This window comes from Equus asinus, chromosome X (assembly GCF_041296235.1).
Source record: "Equus asinus isolate D_3611 breed Donkey chromosome X, EquAss-T2T_v2, whole genome shotgun sequence".
NCBI classification, from domain to species: Eukaryota; Metazoa; Chordata; class Mammalia; order Perissodactyla; family Equidae; genus Equus; species Equus asinus.
In genome coordinates, this window is record NC_091820.1 from 22,200,774 (window position 1) to 22,220,247 (window position 19,474).

General features: G+C 44.6%; 2 protein-coding genes across 2 annotated transcripts; both read left to right on the forward strand.

Annotated features, from left to right (window-relative positions):
• The first annotated feature begins 4,170 nt into the window (after nt 1-4,170).
• LOC106835927 (melanoma-associated antigen B10-like) lies at nt 4,171-5,217 on the forward strand. The gene has a single exon (XM_014848529.3). It carries the CDS (start codon nt 4,171-4,173, stop codon nt 5,215-5,217), a length of 1,047 nt encoding a protein of 348 aa, XP_014704015.1.
• An 8,580-nt stretch (nt 5,218-13,797) lies between these two features.
• LOC106835928 (melanoma-associated antigen B10-like) lies at nt 13,798-14,859 on the forward strand. Its single transcript, XM_070502942.1, has one exon. The coding sequence runs from the start codon at nt 13,798-13,800 to the stop codon at nt 14,857-14,859; it is 1,062 nt and encodes a 353-aa protein (XP_070359043.1).
• Nucleotides 14,860-19,474: the final 4,615 nt, after the last annotated feature.

Genomic DNA, 19,474 nt, shown 5'->3' on the forward strand with positions numbered 1-19,474 from the left:
CCATATGAAACTGGACAGAACATAAGATGTGCTTTTTTTCCAACAAAAAAATGACAGAGAAAAAGAGGTAACGTGTGGTGGTGGGGGGAGGAGGATAGATAATGAAAATAAAAAGCAATGACAATGAATAGATTTTATTTGATCCTAATTCAAGGAAAAAACATTAAAAAATATGTCAGTCAGGTAAATGTGAAAAATAATTGGACATTAATGATATTAAGAAGTAATTTTTTAAGATAGGATATGCATAATTGGTTTATGCTTCATAAAGGATACCTATCTTTTAGAAACAGATACTGAAATATTTAAAGAGGAGATGGTATGATATCTAAAATTTGTTTCTCATTATTTCTGTGGCAGAGATGGGTGTAGGTATGGGTATAAATGGAACCGGATTAGCCATGTATTGACGATTGTTGCTTCTGGTGTCAGGTATATTGGTTTTATAATACTATTGTCTCTACTGTTGTTTATGCTTGAGAATTGCTACAATAAATAGAATATAGAAGTAGCCATTCAGTTTGAAACCCCAACTGAACTAGACTGTTACTTAGAAAAATCTTAGTTGTTACTCAACTGGTCCAAACAGAAATAGAAAACTGTAACTGAGAAATACAAACTGAAACAGTCCTTGAAGCTCTAGCGACCTTCAAATGTTCCAGGACAAGGCAGCTTGAGGCCAGCTCTACCAAATAATAAGCAAAAAATTAACCACAGTCTTGTCTAAACGCATCCAAAGCATACAAAAAGATGGGAAATTTTTCAACTCATTTTCCCAGGCTAGCTCTCCTTGATAAGAAAACCAGCTGAGGACACTCTGAAGCGAGAACACCTGAGCCAAGGTCACCCACATACAGGCAAAGATCATAAATAAATTCTTGGAAGGTTCAATATAGCATTGAATTAAATAGGAAAAAAGAGGCTGAATCCAAGAAATGTAAAGATGATATAACATTAGAAAGAAAACTGCCTAAAATATTACCACATTAACAGACAAGATTAAAATAGGCATTTGATCAGCTTTTGAAAAAAAATTCAAGACCAATACATAATAGCATTTAGCAAACAAACATTAGAAGAATTCCATTTCCTAAAATCTATAGCAAACAAACTTAAACGTAAAATGTGAAATGTTAATAGCATTCCCATTAATGTAAGGAACAAGACATAGCAGTAGGTTATCATCTCTGTTGTTCAAAAGTGGACCAGAATACATAGCCAGAGGATAAGAATACAAAAACAAATAAAGGTTAGGAATATTAAAAAGAAATAGAAATTATTTGTTGTAAATGTGATCATCATTTTAGAAAATTCAAAGGAAAAGGCCATGGATTATCCAAATAACTAAGTGACTTCATAAAGCTGGTGTATAGAGAACTATAGTACAATCAAGAGCTTTACTATCCAAAGCAGTAATTATTAGAACATGTATATAATATATTTGTTGTAAATGAGAGTCAAAATTAAAAAGAATTTCACTACACTGTGCAGTATTAGATAAGATCAAAAGACCTGGGTCTCACAAAATTATGCAGATCTGCCTCTTCCTTGTAGAAAGTAGATCTTCTCAAACAGAAAGTTCCCCAAAGTTGAAGTTTGACTAGTGGAGAGATCCCATCATCACCATGCATTTTCTCTGACAGCTCAGAACCTGTCCTGGCCCCGATACCTTGTGCTGCAGCTTCTGGATCTCACATCACGCCCGGGATGCGGATCCATTGTTCGCCAGAGTTTAAGCTGAGAAACCACCCGGAAGTTACAGGGAGGTGACAGTCCTCAAAGAGCCTTTAATCAATGAACCAGGAGCCAAAATGAGGACCCACCTCCAAGGACAGGACTTTAAATACCACTCACACTGCGACAGAGTCACGACCTTTGTCGTCCCACCCCTGCTGTCAGCCCTGGGAGGCCCCAGGCGGAGGTAGCCGGATGTGTCGCACACTGACTTCCGTCTTTGGAGTCTGTAGGAGATGCGACTGTTGTGAGAGGGTCGGCATTCGGCGAGCAGAGGGAGGAATCCAGGCTCTGCCAGAGGTGAGGTAAGGATATTGAGTAAGGTTAGGATATTGAGTAAGGTTTGAGAGAATCCCCTATCCCAAAAGACAGAAGGCCTCACAGTCCTGCCCCTGCCGTTAGCCATAGAAGGTTCTAGGCAGGTGTCGCGGAATGTATTGTCCTCCGAATTCTCCTTCTGGGAACTCAGAGAAGTAATAGCCTTAGACCAGGGTATTGGCATAAAGCCAGCAGAGGGAGGAATCCAGGCCCTGTCAGGAGTAAATGAAGGATCCTATGTGAGTTCGGTGGAACACCCCCTCCCCCATAACAGAGGAGTCACAGAGTCCGGCCCCTGCTATCAGCCCAGGGAGACCCCAAGCAAGGGTGGCTGGAAGTGGCTTACCTGACTTCCGTGTCTGGCCGCTCCAGGAGGTGAGGATATTTGACCAGGGTGTCTGCCTCAGGCCAGCAGAGGAAGGAGTCCCAGGGTCTGCGGGGAGTTAATGGATGCCCCTATTTGCATTCTGGGGGAAATTGCCTCCCCCGAACATTGGAGGCCTACAGAGCCCCGCCCCTGGCATGGCCGTAAGGCCCAGGTGCCCCCTCACTTTACCTTATGGTGGTCGTGGGGGGAGGGGTGCATAAGAGCCTTTGTCTAAGACTAGGCGATTCAAATTAGCAGAAGGAAGAGTCCTAGGGCTGGCTTGGAGTTAGGTTCAGAACCTTGAGCAAAAAACCAAGGGGAATTCCTCAGGACAAGAGGGGCCCACAGAGCACTACCCATACTATAAGCCCTCAGCCGGGCTGTCGGGCTAAGAGTTCCCTCACTTTATCCTCAGTGGTCAGAGGGAAATGTGGGCCCTATTAGAAGGAGGTGACTCAGGCCCTTCTAGAAGTCAAAGGAGGACTGAGGGGGATACACAGAATCAGGTTCTTCCTCTCTGGTCAGCCTTGGGCAGCCCTGGGGAGATCTGTCATTATGAGTGTCCCCCAAATCTCCCTGCATATTCCAGGATATCAGGTGGAGGAGAGCCTTGGTCTCATTGTTGTAGGCCTCAACTCTGCAGAAGGGAGGATACCAGGCAAAGGGAGGAGCCATGATAAGGAACCTAAGGATTGAGGGGACCCTCATCACAGAACAGAGGGTGTTTCTTTTTTTTTTTTTTTTTGAGGAAGATTAGCCCTGAGCTAACTGCTGCCAATCCTCCTCTTTTTGCTGAGGAAGACTGGCCCTGAGCTAACATCCGTGCCCATCTTCCTCTATTTTATATGTGGGACGCCTACCACAGCATGGCTTTTGCCAAGCAGTGCCATGTCCACACCCGGGATTCGAAACGGTGAACCCTGGGCAGCCGAGAAGCAGAACGTGTAAACTTAACTGCTGTGCCACCAGCTGGACCCCAGAGGGTGTTTCACAGAGCCCTACATGTGATGTCATCCCTGGCAGGGGTCCCCGGAAAAGATGTTAGACTGAGACCTCCCTAAACTCCTCCTCAGGACTTTCAGGGATGTGAGGGCCCCGCTTCAAGGCGATACGTCTAAGCTCAGCTGAGGGAGGAGTCCCAGGCCCTGCAAGAAGCCAAGGTGAAGACTCTGAGTGAGGAGTGAGAACCCTAATTATCCCAGGATGGAGAGGGTCCCACATAGCTCTGCCATTGTTGTCATCCCAGGGTGTCCCTGCGCAGGCATGTTCAGATAAGATTCCTCTTCAGTTCCTCCTCCAGTATGTCAGAGAGGTGGGGGCTTTGGAATGAGAGGTCGGCATCAGAGCACCTGAGCAGAGGACCTCAGGTCCTGCCAGAAGTCAAGGTAATGGTCCTGAATGTGAACTCAAAGACCTGCTATTCCAGAACTGGGGAGGCTCCACAGGGCCTGGACTTGCCAGACCTGTACCAGTTCCAGTAAGACCCAGGTAGGGTTGAAGAGCTGTAGCCTAAGGCAAACTCTAGTTACTTCCACAAAGTCCTCAGGGGACAGGCTGATCAGAGAAGAGAAGCCGTGTGGGTTCCTAGAGCAGTGCCCTCAAGGAAACCTGCAGAGATGGCTGTCGATAAAGCCCAAGGTGGTATCTCCCTGCTAAAGGGTATCACACCATTTCATCCTCTTTCCTACAGGTCACCAAATCATCTACCCTCTTTCCCACACCCCTGCCTGCTGTCCCTGACCACAGTCATCATGCCTCGGGGCCAGAAGAGTAAGCTTCGTGCCCGTGAGAAACGCCGCCAGGCTCGAGAAGAGCTCAAGGAGCTGGCAGGTGCTCAGGCCACTGCACCAGAAGAAGAAGAGTCCCCTTCTTCGCCATCTCCTAGTTTCAAAGATGTTCCCCAGAGCTCATCTGCCACTGAAACACCCAGCAATCCTCAAGTGCCTGAGAGAGTCCACTCCACCACTACTACTGCTGCAGCTGTTTCAAACACAAGATTTGATGAAGGTGCCAACAATCAAGTGGAGGAAAGGCCAAATGCATCACAGGCCCAGGATACCCCTAAGCACTGGCACAAAAGCCATATAGAAGAGAAAGTTACTATGTTGGTGCATTACCTTCTGCACAAGTATCAAATGAAAGAGCCCATTACAAAGGCAGACATGCTGAAAAATGTAATCCAAGTATATAAGAATCACTTCCATGAGATCCTCAAGAAAGCCTCCGATCACATAGAGCTGGTCTTTGGCCTTGATGTGAAGGAAGTGGATCCCAACAGGAACATCTACGTTCTTGTCAACAAACTGGAGCTAGATTACGATTCAAGAGTGAATGATAACAGAGGCATGCCCAAGACTGGCCTGCTGATGACTGTCCTGGGTGTGATCTTCACGAAGGGCAACCGTGCCGCCGAAGAGGAAGTTTGGAAAGTGCTGAATATGATGGGGATATATGCTGGGGAGAACAACTTCATCTACGGGGAGCCCAGGAAGCTCATCACCCAAGATTTGGTGAAAGAAAATTACCTGGAGTACCGGCAGGTGCCCAATAGTGATCCTCCGCGATATGAATTCCTGTGGGGTCCAAGAGCCCATGCTGAAACCAGCAAGATGAAAGTCCTAGAGTTTGTGGCCAAGATCCATGATACCGTCCCCAGTGCCTTCCCAACCTGGTATGAAGAGGCTTTGCGAGATGAGGAAGAGAGAGCCCGAGCCCGAGCTGCAGCCAGGGCTGCCACTACTGCCAAGGCCAGTGTGCAATCCAGGGCCATGGCCAGTAGCTCTTCCCGCCCCAAGTGAAGGCTGAGGAAGATTATTTCCTATGTGTTTGAAGAGAACAGCTAATGTTCTCATCAGTGGAAGATAAGGGTGGGGCTGAAGAAAACGTAGTATAGAACATGTTTGTGTTGCTGTTCTATGTAGTAACTTGGATGTTTGTTTAAATGTTGCTCCTTTTAATAGAAGGTTTAACTAGCTTCAGAATATGAGTTTATGAATGATATAAGTCACACATTTATCTATGTTTATGAGATGTAAGAGTAAGAGTTCTACTATTTTATAGAAGAAATTGAGAAATGTCCCATCTTATTTTGTTATTTGGAACAAGATAGCATAGTAGTGGATTAGGCATTTCCTTGAAAATGTGAAAGAACTCAGCAGTAAAATAGTTAGGGTCAAGAAATAGAGACATAACGTAAAAGATGATAAATTTTTGCATTTCCTTTTCACATTTAGTCTGTTCTGTAAAATTAAGATATATATATACTCGAATGTGCTTAGTTTATTCAAGAATGTAGAATTAACTACATCATAATAAATTAGACATCTTGCACATTGTCTCATTTATTTCTCAAACATTATTTGAGCATCTGCTCTTTGGGAGGCTCCGTGCTAGCACTGGGAATGTCAGGATAAAGACCCACCATTGCTGGTAGAATTTTAGAGTCTAGGAGCAGCTGTCAAGTAAAGAAGATGGTGAGATACACCCTAAGACCTAAGGACAAGTCAAAAGAAGGAGAGAATATGGGAGGATCCAGATGTGAGCAGTCAGGTGTAAATGCCCTGAGGAAGTGGGTTTGGGGCCTTGGGAAACTGCATGTTCTTCAGTGTAAGTCAATTTTATGTTAAGCTGGGTGGTGGTTCAGATGAGGCTGTGGGAATGGTGGGCAGGGGCCAGACCCTTGGAAGGTGCCTGCAGAGTTGAGAGATTGAAGCCTGGAATGAAAAACTACTGCTACCAGTTACTTTTGAGTCATGGATAAACCAGAGAGAATTCTCCACCTGGGACAAGAATGGAAGGTGTCCTGTATCCTTTCCCAGTGTCCTTTTCCCACTGCAGCTGAGCATAGCACAAGAACTATGTGTTTTATGTATATTATCCCCAGGGAGTTTCTGAGAAATAGGGGTGATACTCACATGATAGATATGCCAGGAAGCCACTGTCTTAGCAACCTTTGCTCTGGCCTAGGAAAGACAGAGCCTACTACATTAAAAGTTCATTTTATTAGGTTGTCTTATATGTAATTTGGCAAAGTCCAAGTGAGGGCTATATTGGTAATGCGACTGAAATAAATGAAAATAGAGGTAGTTTGGATGGAAGGAGTTGGTTCTTGACACAAATTCTAGGATCCTTAAGTTTCATCCAACTGGAGAAGACTCCTCCACACCTACAATAAATAACATCCTCAAATACTGATATGGTAAGTAATTTAGTTTTACTTGCTAATTACCATGTTAGCTGATTTGTTGTGCTGTATCATGGAGTGCTATATATTCTCTGCTGTCTCTTGGATTAAAAAAAATCACAGAGCAGATTTTGGTAGGGTCTGGGGTCAAAATAATGATAGTAATAACTGCAAACTTTTAAAGACTCAACACAGGCCAGACACTGTGCCAGGTGCTTTCACACATTACATCCGTCCCAAGAGTCCTTCACAGCTGGGCTTATCAGGCTCACTTCACAGAAAAGCCTCATAGAGCTATGCAAGTTTCCTGGCTTCACATGGCTCATAAGTGTCAGAACTGGGGCTAAACCTCTGGTTTCAGTTCGTTTAGGCCCCTCACTAATCCACTCCTTCTGGAATAAAGCAGATGTTCTGTCTCTTAATTCATTTCTACTCTCACTGCTTCACAATATCCCTCAGGCAATACAATGAAGGACCTTGTTGCCGATGTACTAACCCCAGGTGTAATAAATAAAGATAAAAATGAGAATTAAAAACAACCTCAGGATAGTCTGTGGGTTTCAGTTACCTACAATCCTCCTGCCTTTAGCCCCAGAGTTCCTTGAGAGCTGACTCTGCCCTGGTCCCAGCACTTGGGACTAGTTCCAGCACTTTCCAAATTACATCCCTCTTGCCCTGAGTCTTCCTCCTTGTGCCCTCCTGTCCAAATCAGGATCCTGACCTGCCTTCCAGCTCCCCCCTGCTTTCTTTCATAAGGCTGCACTTTGCTCCCAGTGGAGCAGAAAGTTCAGAATCACCTGTCCTTCCCCTGGGCAGAGTCTGATTTGGCACGGGATCTACTGGTTCTTGAAAGATAACCCTGAAGTTAGGGAAGTGGTTTTAGAAAGCAGATGAGATTAGTAAGAAAGGAGATAAGTGAGCTTAAATTAAGTGGCGAAGAACCAAAGACTCCCTCCTAAGTGGTAGATGAGGAAGGACTGAGGAAACCACTGTGTAGCAACCATCTGCAGAGGCTGGATTCCTAAAAGCTTGGGTGTCATTCCAGGCAGATGTAGTATTTGTCTATTGCTGACAAACAAATTGCCATAAATTAAGAGACTTAACACCTCACATGTATTATCTCACATTTCTGTAGACGAGAAATATGGGTTGGCTGTGCTTTTTTCTTTGTTCAGAGTTACACAAGGCCCAAATCAAGCTGTTCAGAGTCTGGGTTCTTATTGGGAGGTGCTGAGAAGAATCACGTTCCATACTTTTTTAGGTTGCTCTCAGAATTCAGTTCTATGAGGAATTCAGTTATTTGTGGTTAAAACACCGACTGTCAACTGAAGCTGACATAGTTCCTCAAGATCTCTCTCCAGTTCTTGCATGATGTAGGCCCCTACTTCAGAAAGAGCACATTGAACCTGTCTCATGTGGAAACTCTCCTACTTTCTCCTCTGTTGCATCTCTCTTCTGCCTCCAGCCAGAGAAAGTTCTCTGCTTGTTAGGGCTCATGTCATTAGATTGCACCCACCCAGATACTCCAGTATAATCTCCGTATTTTAAGGTCCTTTCCATAATTTTAATTACATATGCAAAGTGCCTTTGGCTAGGTAATATAACATATTCACAAGTTTCAGGGATAAGAGTATGGGCATTTTTGCGGAACAATTATTCAGTCTACCATTGAAGTAGAAAATATCTCCCTGACAGACATGCCAGCTTTGATAAGAAAAGAAAAAATAATTCACCATTATTCTCCTGACTCTTGTCTGTATCTGCCCCAGGGGAAAATCCTGGTTTTTCAGTGTGCCTAAAGACACCAGCACAAGTGTTCAGGCATGTTCTTCAGGCGGTAGGTAGCAGAGACTCACAAGTTATGGTTTTTCCATGCAGCAACGGAAGAAGAAAATTCTCAGCATACTGAGATTATAGAGGTTATTGAAAAAGTGCAGAAAGGTGCTATAGTGTGAAGAAGAGTGGACCCTCCCTGCTGAGATTTACATGATCGTTTTGAAAGTTGGTATGATCCTCTATTTGAAAACACCAGTCACGTATAGGCACTAGAAAAAAGTTCTTGAATTGCAAGGAAATTGACCTCAAAACAATCCTCCAGGAAGGAAGAGGGCTGACGTTGTAACAAATTATAATAGTTGCTCCTTTTTCAACATCTACTATGTAACAGTTAATGGGAAAATCTGTAAGTGTTCATCCACTTTACATATTGCTCTCCTTGCTTGGTTCGTATGGAGACTACTTGCCAGTCCACTTGTAGTTAGGAAGGGTCGTGTGACTATCCTTGACACTGAATTATGAGCAGAAGCATGCTTGTCGCCTCCAGACCAAGGTACTTGAGAACCAGCGTGCCACCTCCATGCTTTTTGTTTCATTTGGCAGCAAACATGGAGAGCCTGTGTTGAGATGTGAATGTTCAGGATGGAAGCAGCTGGACCACCAAGTCACCTGACTATGGAGACCCCTTGCATAAGAAATAAAACTTTGTTATGTTAAGCCATCAGAAATCAGACCTTTCTCATTACATCTCATAATACTTTATCTGAATAACACACAGCTACTTTTCTGTCCTTAGTCTTATTTAAATATTTTAATTACAAAGGAAATAGGGCACATATTCTTGCTGCCAAAAATTCTAACAATAGGGATAAATTACGATTATGTTTTCTTACTACGTTCCTCCAGAATTCATCCCTCCCCCGAGATAATTGCGTTAAAAATCTCGTGTGTAGTATTTTAAAATCTATCTCATGCCTATTCTTGCATACATGTGCTAGAAAAATACACTGTGAGTTTTTAAAAAACATATATAACAATGTATATATTGTTCTGCCTCTTGCCCTTCTCATTAAACAAAGTAAATGCCAGATCTTTCTGTGAGAGAACGTATAGATCCATCTCACTTTTTAAACTACTCCCTAGAATTCTAAAGTGTGTGTGTGCCATAATTTAACCATTCTCCTCCTGATGGACACACAAGTTGTTTCCCATTTGTTGCTATGATTAATAGAACTGATATCAACATCACTGAACATCAATTCTCAGGCAAATGTGCTTGTTTTATTATAGGAGAGATGTAGAAAAGTGCAATTAGATTAAAGTGGAAAGAGAATGATGAAAGTAAATTTTTACGAATATTGCTGATATTCTGTTCCAATAATGCTATGCCAAATTATCTTCTCACATATTTATGCATGTGAATAAATTAGGCTCTCATTGGCATTTTATTTTATCAATCTTTTAAATTTTGGCCAAACTTTTGATTGAAAATATATTGTCTCACTCTTATTTTAATTTGTGTTTCCCTATCTTCCAAATAGATTGAGCAGAAGATTAATTTAATCCTTCACCTATGTAAAGCGAGATTTCTGCAGTGATATCTTAAGTATCAGGATTCCTCTGGTTGCATACTTTAGAATAACAAGGTGCCAGGAAATGGGCCTGGACAGGAAAACATCAATAAGTGAGGAATATCAGGAGGACCTGGGTGGTGGGGGGAGGAGTAGAGCAATTTCCAGAATCCATGAAAGAGATCACATATTAAAACAAGTCCAGAGGAGCCAGCCCAGTGGCATAGCAGTTAAGTTGGTTGCATTCCACTTCAGCAGCCCAGGGTTTGCCACTTCGGATCCTGGGTGTGGACCTACGCACTGCTTACCAAGCCATGTTGTGTCCCACATATAGCGTCCCACATATAAAATAGAGGGAGATGGACACAGATGTTAGCTCAGGGCCAACTTTCCTCAGGAAAAAGAGGATTGGCAGCAGATGTTAGCTCAGGGTTAACTTTCCTGGAAAAAGAAAAAGAAGTCCAGAAAGACCAGGGCACCTGAAGTCAGGGGCCTGCGTGCAGACATTGGCAAAAGGTAAAATAGGTACCAGAAGGAGAGAAGGTGGAGAATCTGGTGGAGGGTATTAGAAAACTTATATAAATAGGGCTAGGGAATCTCTGAATCATCATTACCAGCCTGAAGTTGTACAGTGATCTGAGTGGGCAGATCTATTGGATGAAAGGACCAGAGGCATGCCTGATAACCCACCCTCCCTTAGAATACCTGCTGCCCACTGTCATGCAGAGTATAGCTGGCTCCCCTCTGTTACCCACCAAGTGATTTTATTGATGGAATCTGAGAGAGCTACATCTCTTTACTACTCTGGTGGTTCCTTGCATCCTTGCCAGTGTACCAGAGCTGTGAGCTGTCAGGATGCCTGATGGAGAAGGCTATTTCTTCCTGTGTGTATGAGGCTCTCCTCCCACTAAGGTTGAGGCTGTACAAGTGGATGGGCTTGGTTGGTGATTCAGGACAGTTAAAAGAGGGAAAGTATTACCAATGAATAGTGGAAGGGGGTGTGTTGCTGCAAGGAGGGGGAAATTGGAGGGGGAATTCACTGAGGCTAATTATCTCAGTGATTCTGGGAATTAAGGGCTGAGTGTGGACATTGTCCTGAAAAACAACCCAGATGTTTTTCCCTAGCTTAGATTGCCTGCCATGGTTCCCGATTTCTTTGCACACCAGAGGGTTGGTTTTCTATGCCTGTGTCTGGTGGCCTTTGTTATCACCAGATACTGTAGTAGGGAGTCAGCGTAGGATGAAAACATTTATAGGATGGATGGATAACTACCGGGGATGGTGCACTTCCTTGTTAAATTGGGAATTACGGGTATACGTGGAGTCCAAAACTCTATTATGACTCTAACCCTGACTTGATTAAATTGAAATTAAACAAAAAAAGATTCTGTACTAGACATTCCCAAAGTTATTACATGATCTATATTAAATTTTTTATCACCGTTCTCAGGCCAGCAGAGGAAGGGGTCTCAAACCCTAAAATGTAAAAGTAAGGACCCTGAGGAAGGGCTGAGGGAACCACTCCACCCATAACAGAGTGGACCCGCAGACTCATCCCTGCTATCACCACCTCTAAGTCCATGCCTGGATGCTAGGTCCTAGTACTCCTTCACTTCACCCTCTGGGACTGGGGATGGGAGACTGGAGCGGGGTATGCTTGAGAGCAAAGTCCTTCACTTAAGGCTGGCTGACTCAGATCAAGAGACGGATGAGTCCCAGGCCTCCCAGGAGTCAATGAAAGGCTCATATGTGAGTTCTACCACAGTCCTCCACCCCGACAAAAGAGTTCATTCCTCATCTCCAAGAACCACACCCCTCTCTCCTCGCCGTGTGGGAGTGGCCGGAAGTGGCTTATCTAACTTCCGTCTCTGACTTCTCGGAGAAGGGAAGGCATTGGTCGCCTGGTTACGTGAGGTAAACGGAGAAAAGAATTCTCTGGGAGAGTTCCGGGTCCTGTTAGGAATTAAGGTCAAGATCCTGAGAGAAACTTGAGAGCAAGCCCCACACACACCACAAGAGGTGGGGGGCGGTAGAATCCTGCCGCTTATGTAAGCTCTGGGAGGCACTGGACAGGGATCACCGGATGCAGTGCCCTTTGAATTCCCCGTCTATGGACTGAGGCAGGTTACTGTATTGGACCAGGGTTTGGCATCTAGCCTTCCAGCGGGGAAGTTGAGGCCCCTGAATAAGGTCTGAGGGAACCAACTGGGACAGACAAGAAAGGCCCCTCAGAACCCGGGCCCCTGCCGTCAGGCCTGGGAGGCCCCTGAAGGAAGTGGTGGGATATAACATACTCTGAGTTCCGCCTCTGGCGTCTCAGGGAAGTGAAAGAATTGGTGCGAAGGGGTCGGTGTAAAGTTAGCAGAGGGAGGAGGGCTATGCCTGGCCAGGAAGTAAAGTAAGAACCCTTGGTGAGGTATGACTGTACCCACTATCCAGTGAGAGGGAGCCCCACAGAGTCCAACCCTGCAATCAGCAATAGCAGGCCTTAGGCAAGGAACATCTGATATAGCACTCCCTAAATTCTTTGGAGATTCAAGGAGGGGATGGCATTGGACCAGGGTTTATGGCCTCAGGCCAGCAGGTGGTAGAGTCCGAGGTCCTAAAAGAAGTAAAAGTGAGGACCGGGAGTGAGATCTGAGGGACCTCCCGCCCCAAAAGAGAGGGGTTCGGACAGAACGCTGACGCTGCTGTCAGCCAAGGGAGGGCCGAGGTGAGAGTGGCTGAATGCAAAACATCCTGAATTCCAAATCTGGCTTTTTAAAAAAAATGAAAGGCTTCCTGTGAGAGGGTATGCTTTAGGTAATCAGAGGAATTACTTCCAGGTCCTGCCAGGAGGTAACGTAAGGGCCGTGAGTGAAGTTTGAGGGGGCTCCCTACCCCAAAAGACAGAGGGTCCCACAGATTCCTGGCAGGCTCTGGGCAAGAATTATCTGATGAAGCATCCACTGAATTCTCCTTGTGAGAACTCAGGTGAAGGCACTGGACCAGAGTGTCAGCCTCAGGACATCAGAAAGAGGAGTCCCAGGTTCTAACAAAAGTAATGAGAAGGACCTTGACTAAGTTGTGATGGAACCATTGACTCCATATCAAAGAGGGCCTGCACAGAGTCCCAACCATGGTGTAAGCCCTGCAGGGTCGTTGGGCAGATATGTTAGGCTAAGGGCTCCCTAACTTCCTCCTCAGGGATCTCAGAGATATAAGGGCCTTTTCTGAGGGGATAGGACTCAAGTCAGCAGAGGGAGAAGTTCCAGGCCCTACCAGAAGCCAAAGTGAGGACCCTGAGTAAGGAATGAGGACCCTGATTCCCCCAGGATGGAGAGGGTCCTTCTGATCTCTTCCATTACTGTCATCCTGACTGTCCCTGGTAAAATATGGTCAGATGGGTCTCTCAGTTTCTCCTCTGGAATCGAAGGGAGATGAGGTCACTGAAATGAGGAGTCAGCATGAAAGCAGTAGAGTAGAGGGATCCCAGAAGCTGCCAGAGGTCAAGATGATGGCCCTGAAAGTGAATTGCGAGAAACACTTCTACTCCAAACACAGGGACTTTCACAGATGCCGAAACTTCCAGGCCTTGCTGTCACCCCAGTAAGCCCCAGGAAGATCTGGCAGGTAGCAGCCTAAGGTGAACTCTAGTTACTTTCACAGGGTTCTCAGGAAACAGGCTGATAAGAAAACAAGAGCCTTGTGGGTTCTTTGACCAGTGCACACAAGAAAACCTGCAGAGATGGCCATCACTAAAGCCAAGGTGGCATCTCTTTGGTGAAGGGGTACACACCATCCATCCTCCTTCCTCCAGGTCACTGATTCACCTGCCCACTTCTCTGCTGCATCTGAACATAGTCATCATGCCTCGTGGTCAGAAGAGTAAGCTCCGTGCCCGGGAAAAACGCCGCCAGGCCCTAGAAGAGTCCCAGGATCTGGTACGTGCTCAGGCCACTGAGGGAGTGGGAGAAGAGTTCTGCTCCTCTTCCTTTCCTTGTTGCAAGGTTATTTCCCAGAGCTTACAAGCTCCTGTGTCGTGTTGCAATTCACAGGGTCTTCAGAGAACCACATCCACCACCACTAATGCTGCAACCGTTTCATACACAAGATCAAATGATGGTGCCAGTAATGAAGAAGGTCCAAGATCTTCACAGGACCCAACAGCCACTGAGCCCCTCCATAGAAGCCCTCTAGATGAGAAGGTGTTTATACTGGTGTATTATCTGCTGTACAAGTATCAAATGAAAGAGCCAATTACCAAGGCAGATATGCTGAGAAATGTAATCCAGAACTATAGGAATCACTTCCATGAGATCCTCAAGAGGGCTTCTGACCATCTGGAGCTGATCTTTGGCCTTGACACAAGGGAATTGGATCCCTACAAGCACATCTATGTCCTCATCAACAAACTGGAACCAAACTGTGATGGGAGGGTGAGCGATGGTAGTAGTCTGCCCAAAAGTGGTTTGCTGATGCTTGTTCTAGGTGTGATCTTCATGAAGGACAATTGTGCCACTGAGGAGCAAATGTGGGAAGTTCTGAATATGATGGGGATATTTGCTGGGAGGAGGCACTACATCTATGGGGAGCCTAGAAAGCTCCTCACCCAAGATTTGGTGAAAGAAAATTACCTAGAGTACCGGCAGGTGCCCAATAGCAATCCTCCACGCTATGAGTTCTTATGGGGTCCAAGAGCCCATGCCGAAACCAGCAAGATGAGAGTCCTGGAGTTTGTGGCCAAGATCCATAATACGGTCCCCAGTGCTTTTCCAACCTGGTATGAAGAAGCTTTACAAGATGAAGAGGAAAGAGCCCGAGCCAGAGCTGCAGCCAGGGCTCGTACTGCTGCCATGGCCAGTGCACGTTCCAGAGCCATGGCTGGTGTGCGCTCCAGGGCCACAGCCAGCAGCTCCTCTCACCCCTAGTAAAGTCTGAGGCAGATTCTTCACTTTGTTGTTTAAAAAAGTCTATGTTCTCATTAGTGGAAGGTCAGGGTGCGGCTGGAGATGACAGAATGTATAACATGTTTGTGTTCCTATTCTGTGTGTTAACCTAGATAATTTTTAAATAGTTTTTCCTTTTGATAGAGGTTTATTAGCTTCAAAATCCAAGTTTGTGAATGATATTGCTCAAATTTGTGCCATGTATGAGATTTAAGAGTAATAGATTATTTAGTTTTTATTTACTTTTATTTTTAAGATTGGCACCTGGGCTAACAACTGTTGCCAATCTTTTTTTTTTCTGCTTTATCTCCCCCAACCCCCCCTGTACATAGTTGTATATCTTAGTTGCAGGTCCTTGTAGTTGTGGATATTTTTTAAATGAAATGGGGAAACTCTCCATCTTACTTGGTGATTTGTAACACGACAACATGTCAGTGGATTAGGCATTTCCCTGGAAATGTAAAAGAATTCAGCAGTAAAATACTTGAGGTTAAGAAATAGAGAAAAAAAGTTGGCCAAATATTGCATTCTCTGTTCACTTTTAGTCAGTTGTTTAAAATTAAGTGATATATGCTTGGATATATGTATATTATTCAAAAATGTAGAATCAATTATATCACAATAAGTTAGACCTCTTGCACACTGTCTCATTTATTTCTCAAACATTCTATGAGCATCTGTTCTTTGTGAGGCTCCGTGCTAGTACTGGGAATGTCAGAATAAGCAAGACCCACCATGCCGGTAGAATTTTAGAGTCTAGGAGCAGCCGTCAAGTAAGGAAGATGGTGAGATACACCCTAAGACTTAAGGACAAGTCAAAAGATGGAGGATCCAGATGTGAGCAGCCAACTGTAAATGCCATGAGGCAAGTGGGTTTGGGGCCTTGGGAAACTGCAGGTCCTTCAGTGTGAGTCAGTTTTATGTTAACCTGGGTGGTGGTTCAGAAGAGGCTGTGGGAGTGGTGGGCAGGGGCCAGACCCTCAGAAAGTGCATGCAGAGTTGAGAGATTGAAGCCTGGAATGGAAAACTACTGCTACCAGTTACTTTAACATCATGAATTAACCAGAAAGAAATCTCCACCCGAGGCAGAGATGGAAGATGTTCTGTGCTCTTGTCCCAGTGCAGGTGAACAGAGTCCACAAACTAGGTATTTTATATACATTGTCTCCAGGGAATCTCTGAGAAATAAGGGTGATACTGGCTTAACCTGTGATGCCCAGAAGCTATCACGCTGGCAGTCTTGGCCTTGGGCTGGCAAAGACAGAGCTCGCTCTGTTAATAGTTAATAAAATCAGTTATCTTGATTGTAATTTGGCAAACTCAAAGCAGGGGATAGATGTTTTGAGGGGAGGGAACCAGGCAGTCCTTGACACATTTTCTAGGAGCCTTATACACATCCAGCTGGGGAAGATTTTGCCAACTCACAATAAGATCCCTCAAAACATTCCTTAGCAGGTAACTTACTTTTACTTAGTAAGAAAGATATTAGCTGATTTGGTGTGCTGTGTCCTAGAAGACTGGATATTCTCTGACATCTCCAGGATTAAAATACATTTAAAAATTCAAAGGTGGAAGGTTGGTAGTGTTTGAAGTCAAAATTATAATAGTAACAACTGCTAATTATCAAAGATCCAATATATGCCATGTACTGTACCAGGTGCCTTACATAAATTAACTTATATTCCAACAGTCCGACTTCACAAGGTATACATGAACTTTGAAGCAAGGATAACCTTGAAGCAAGGGAGCAAGATAACAACATCAAGCTCACTTCACAGATGAAGAACCCGAGGCACACACAGCTTTGCAATTTTCACGACTTCACATGGCTCATAAGAGACAGGCCTGAGAATAAAGGCCTGGTCTGAATTCCTCTAGAGCCCACACTGTTCCACTCCTCCCAGCCAGAGGCTGACCTTGTGTCTATTAATTCATTTCCCTTCTCACTATTCCACGATGCTCTCAGGCGGTAAGAAGGACCCTGTGGCCAGAGTACAAAAAGCAGGCCTAAAGAAGGAAGGTGAAAAGGAGAATAAAATACAATTTGGGGAGTGTCTGTGGGTTTGATTTACCTAGGATCCTCCTGCCCCTCGCCCCAGGGTTCCTTGAGAGCTGACTCTGGCCTGGTCCCAGCCCATGTGTCCAGTCCCAGCACTTTCCTGCGTTACAGCTCCTCTCCTTGGTCTTCCCCAGTGTGCCCTCATGTCCAAACTGGAACCTGACCTGCTGGCCAGCTCCTCTCTGCATCCTCCTCTGGAGGCTGCACTCTGCCCCCGGTGGAACAGTGAGCCCATCTCCCCTGCCCTCCCCTGACTTAGAGTATTGCAACTCCCTGCAGGTCCCATCCCTCACTGTGGACCCCTCTGATAGCAACAGCCCCTTCCGCGTAATTGTTCGCTTCCAGCAGTGAAATTTAGATAGCTCTTCACCCCCAGTGAATGCTTCTAATACATCCTGAAAGTTTTTTACCAAGTCTGCTGGTATGTAGACTCTGATCTGACACATAATCTACTGGCTGTAATATACTGAAGCAGAGATATACTCGTGAAATTAGAGAGGAGGCTTTAGGAAGCAGATGAAGTTATAAAGAAAGGTGAATTTAATATGATGAATTATTTGAGACTGTCCACTGAATCCATACACTGATGAGCGAGCTTAACCAAGTGGTCAAGACCAAAACTTCCCTCCTAGGTGGAAGATAAGGAATGACTGAGGAAATCACTGTGTAGCAACCATCTGCAGAGGCTGGATCCTAACAGACACTGTCGTCTTTCCAGGAGGTTACAGTAGTTTTCTACGGCTGCTGTAACAAATTCAGTGGTTTACAACAGCAAATGTTTATTATCTCTGTAGGTATTATTATCTACATTTCCGTAGGTGTGATGGCCAGGATGGCTCTGCTAGATTCTGTGCTTGGATATTCACAGGTTCAAGTTAAGCTTTGACCCGGCAGGCCTCTCCTCCTGAGCTCTGGGAAGAACATCCTTCCAACATCATTCAGGTTGTTGGCAGAATCCAGTTCTTTATGGTAATAAGACTGAGGCCCTGTTTCCTTGCTGACTCTCAGCTGGAGCTCACATAGCTTCTCCAGGCCTCTCTCCAGTCCTTGCATGTGGGCCCATGTATTTTGAGTCAGTAATTAAACACTGAATCTTTCTCACCCTTGGCATCTCTCTAACATCCCCCCCTGCTGCATCTCTCTTCTGCATCCAGCCAGAGAAAGTTCTCTGCTTGTAAGGACTCATGTCATTAGATTGGGCCCATTCTGATAATCCAATATAATACCTTTATTTTAAAGTTGGTTTTGTAACCTTACTACATCTGCAAATTACCTTTGGCCATGCAACATATTCATAGGTCTCAGGAATAGGGTATGGGTATCTTCGTGGAGCAATTATTCAGTCTTCCGCCAATGTAGAAAATGTCTCCCTGGCAGACATGCCAGCTTTGGTAAGAAAAAAAAATAACCCACCATCATTCTCCTGATTCTTGTCTCTCTCTGCCCCAGGGGAAAATCCTGGTTATTCAGCATGTCTATGGACACCTGCACAAGTGTTCAGGCATGCTCTTCAGGTGGTGGGTAGCAGAGACTCACAAGTTGTGATTTTGACCATGCAGCAAAAGAAGAAGAAAATTCTCAGTGTATTAAAACTATTGTACAGGTAAGTGCAGAAAGGTACTATTCAGTGACAAAGGTGACCCCTCCCTGCTGAGATCTAGTGTCCTCCAGAAAATTGGTGTGACCTTTATTTGAAAACACCTGTCACATAGTAGGCACTAGAAAAATTTAGAGTATCGCAAAGAAATTTTGTCCCTCTCAGAAACTTCTCAGAGAACAAAGAGGGCTCTTTCATAAAAATTGCAACACTTACAGACTGTTTTTGGAGAGACTGCAAGTGGTGATCTACATAGTGTCTTGCTCTCCTTCCTGGGCACATGGGGAGACTCTATTGTCCAGTCCACTTATATCAGGAGGGGATTTGTGAGTACTCTTGCCACTGAAATATGAACAGAACTAATATTTGTCATTTCCAGACCAAGGAATTCGAGAGTCAGTATGCCGTTTCTATGCTTTCCATCCCATCCAGCGGAATCATGGAGATCCTGTGTTGAGATGTGGAGTCACATGGTGGAAGCGGCCTGTATCCCTGGGCCATCTGACAGCAGAGACTCCCACCAACCCATGTCAGACCTTATGTGTAGGAAGGAGGAATAGACACTTGTAGTGTTAAGTCTTCAGATTTCAGGCTTCTTCCGTTACATCCACTAGCAGTTACTTTATCTGAACAACACATAGCCACTATTTCTGGTCTTAGTCTTACTTAAATATACTAATTACAAAAGAAATAGTGCATATATTCTTGATGCTAAAAAACTCTAAAAATACAGATAAATCACCATTCTGCCTCCTTACAATGGTTCTGTACAATTCAGTCCCTACTAGAAGGAACCACAAATAAAAACCATGTGCATATAACTTTTAAGTTTATTCTAGACTTTTTTTTTATTGTGGTAACAATAGATAAAGATAAGCCCTAAGTTTGGTATATATTTTCTATATATAATTTGGTTTATATTTGGTTTATAGCATTATATA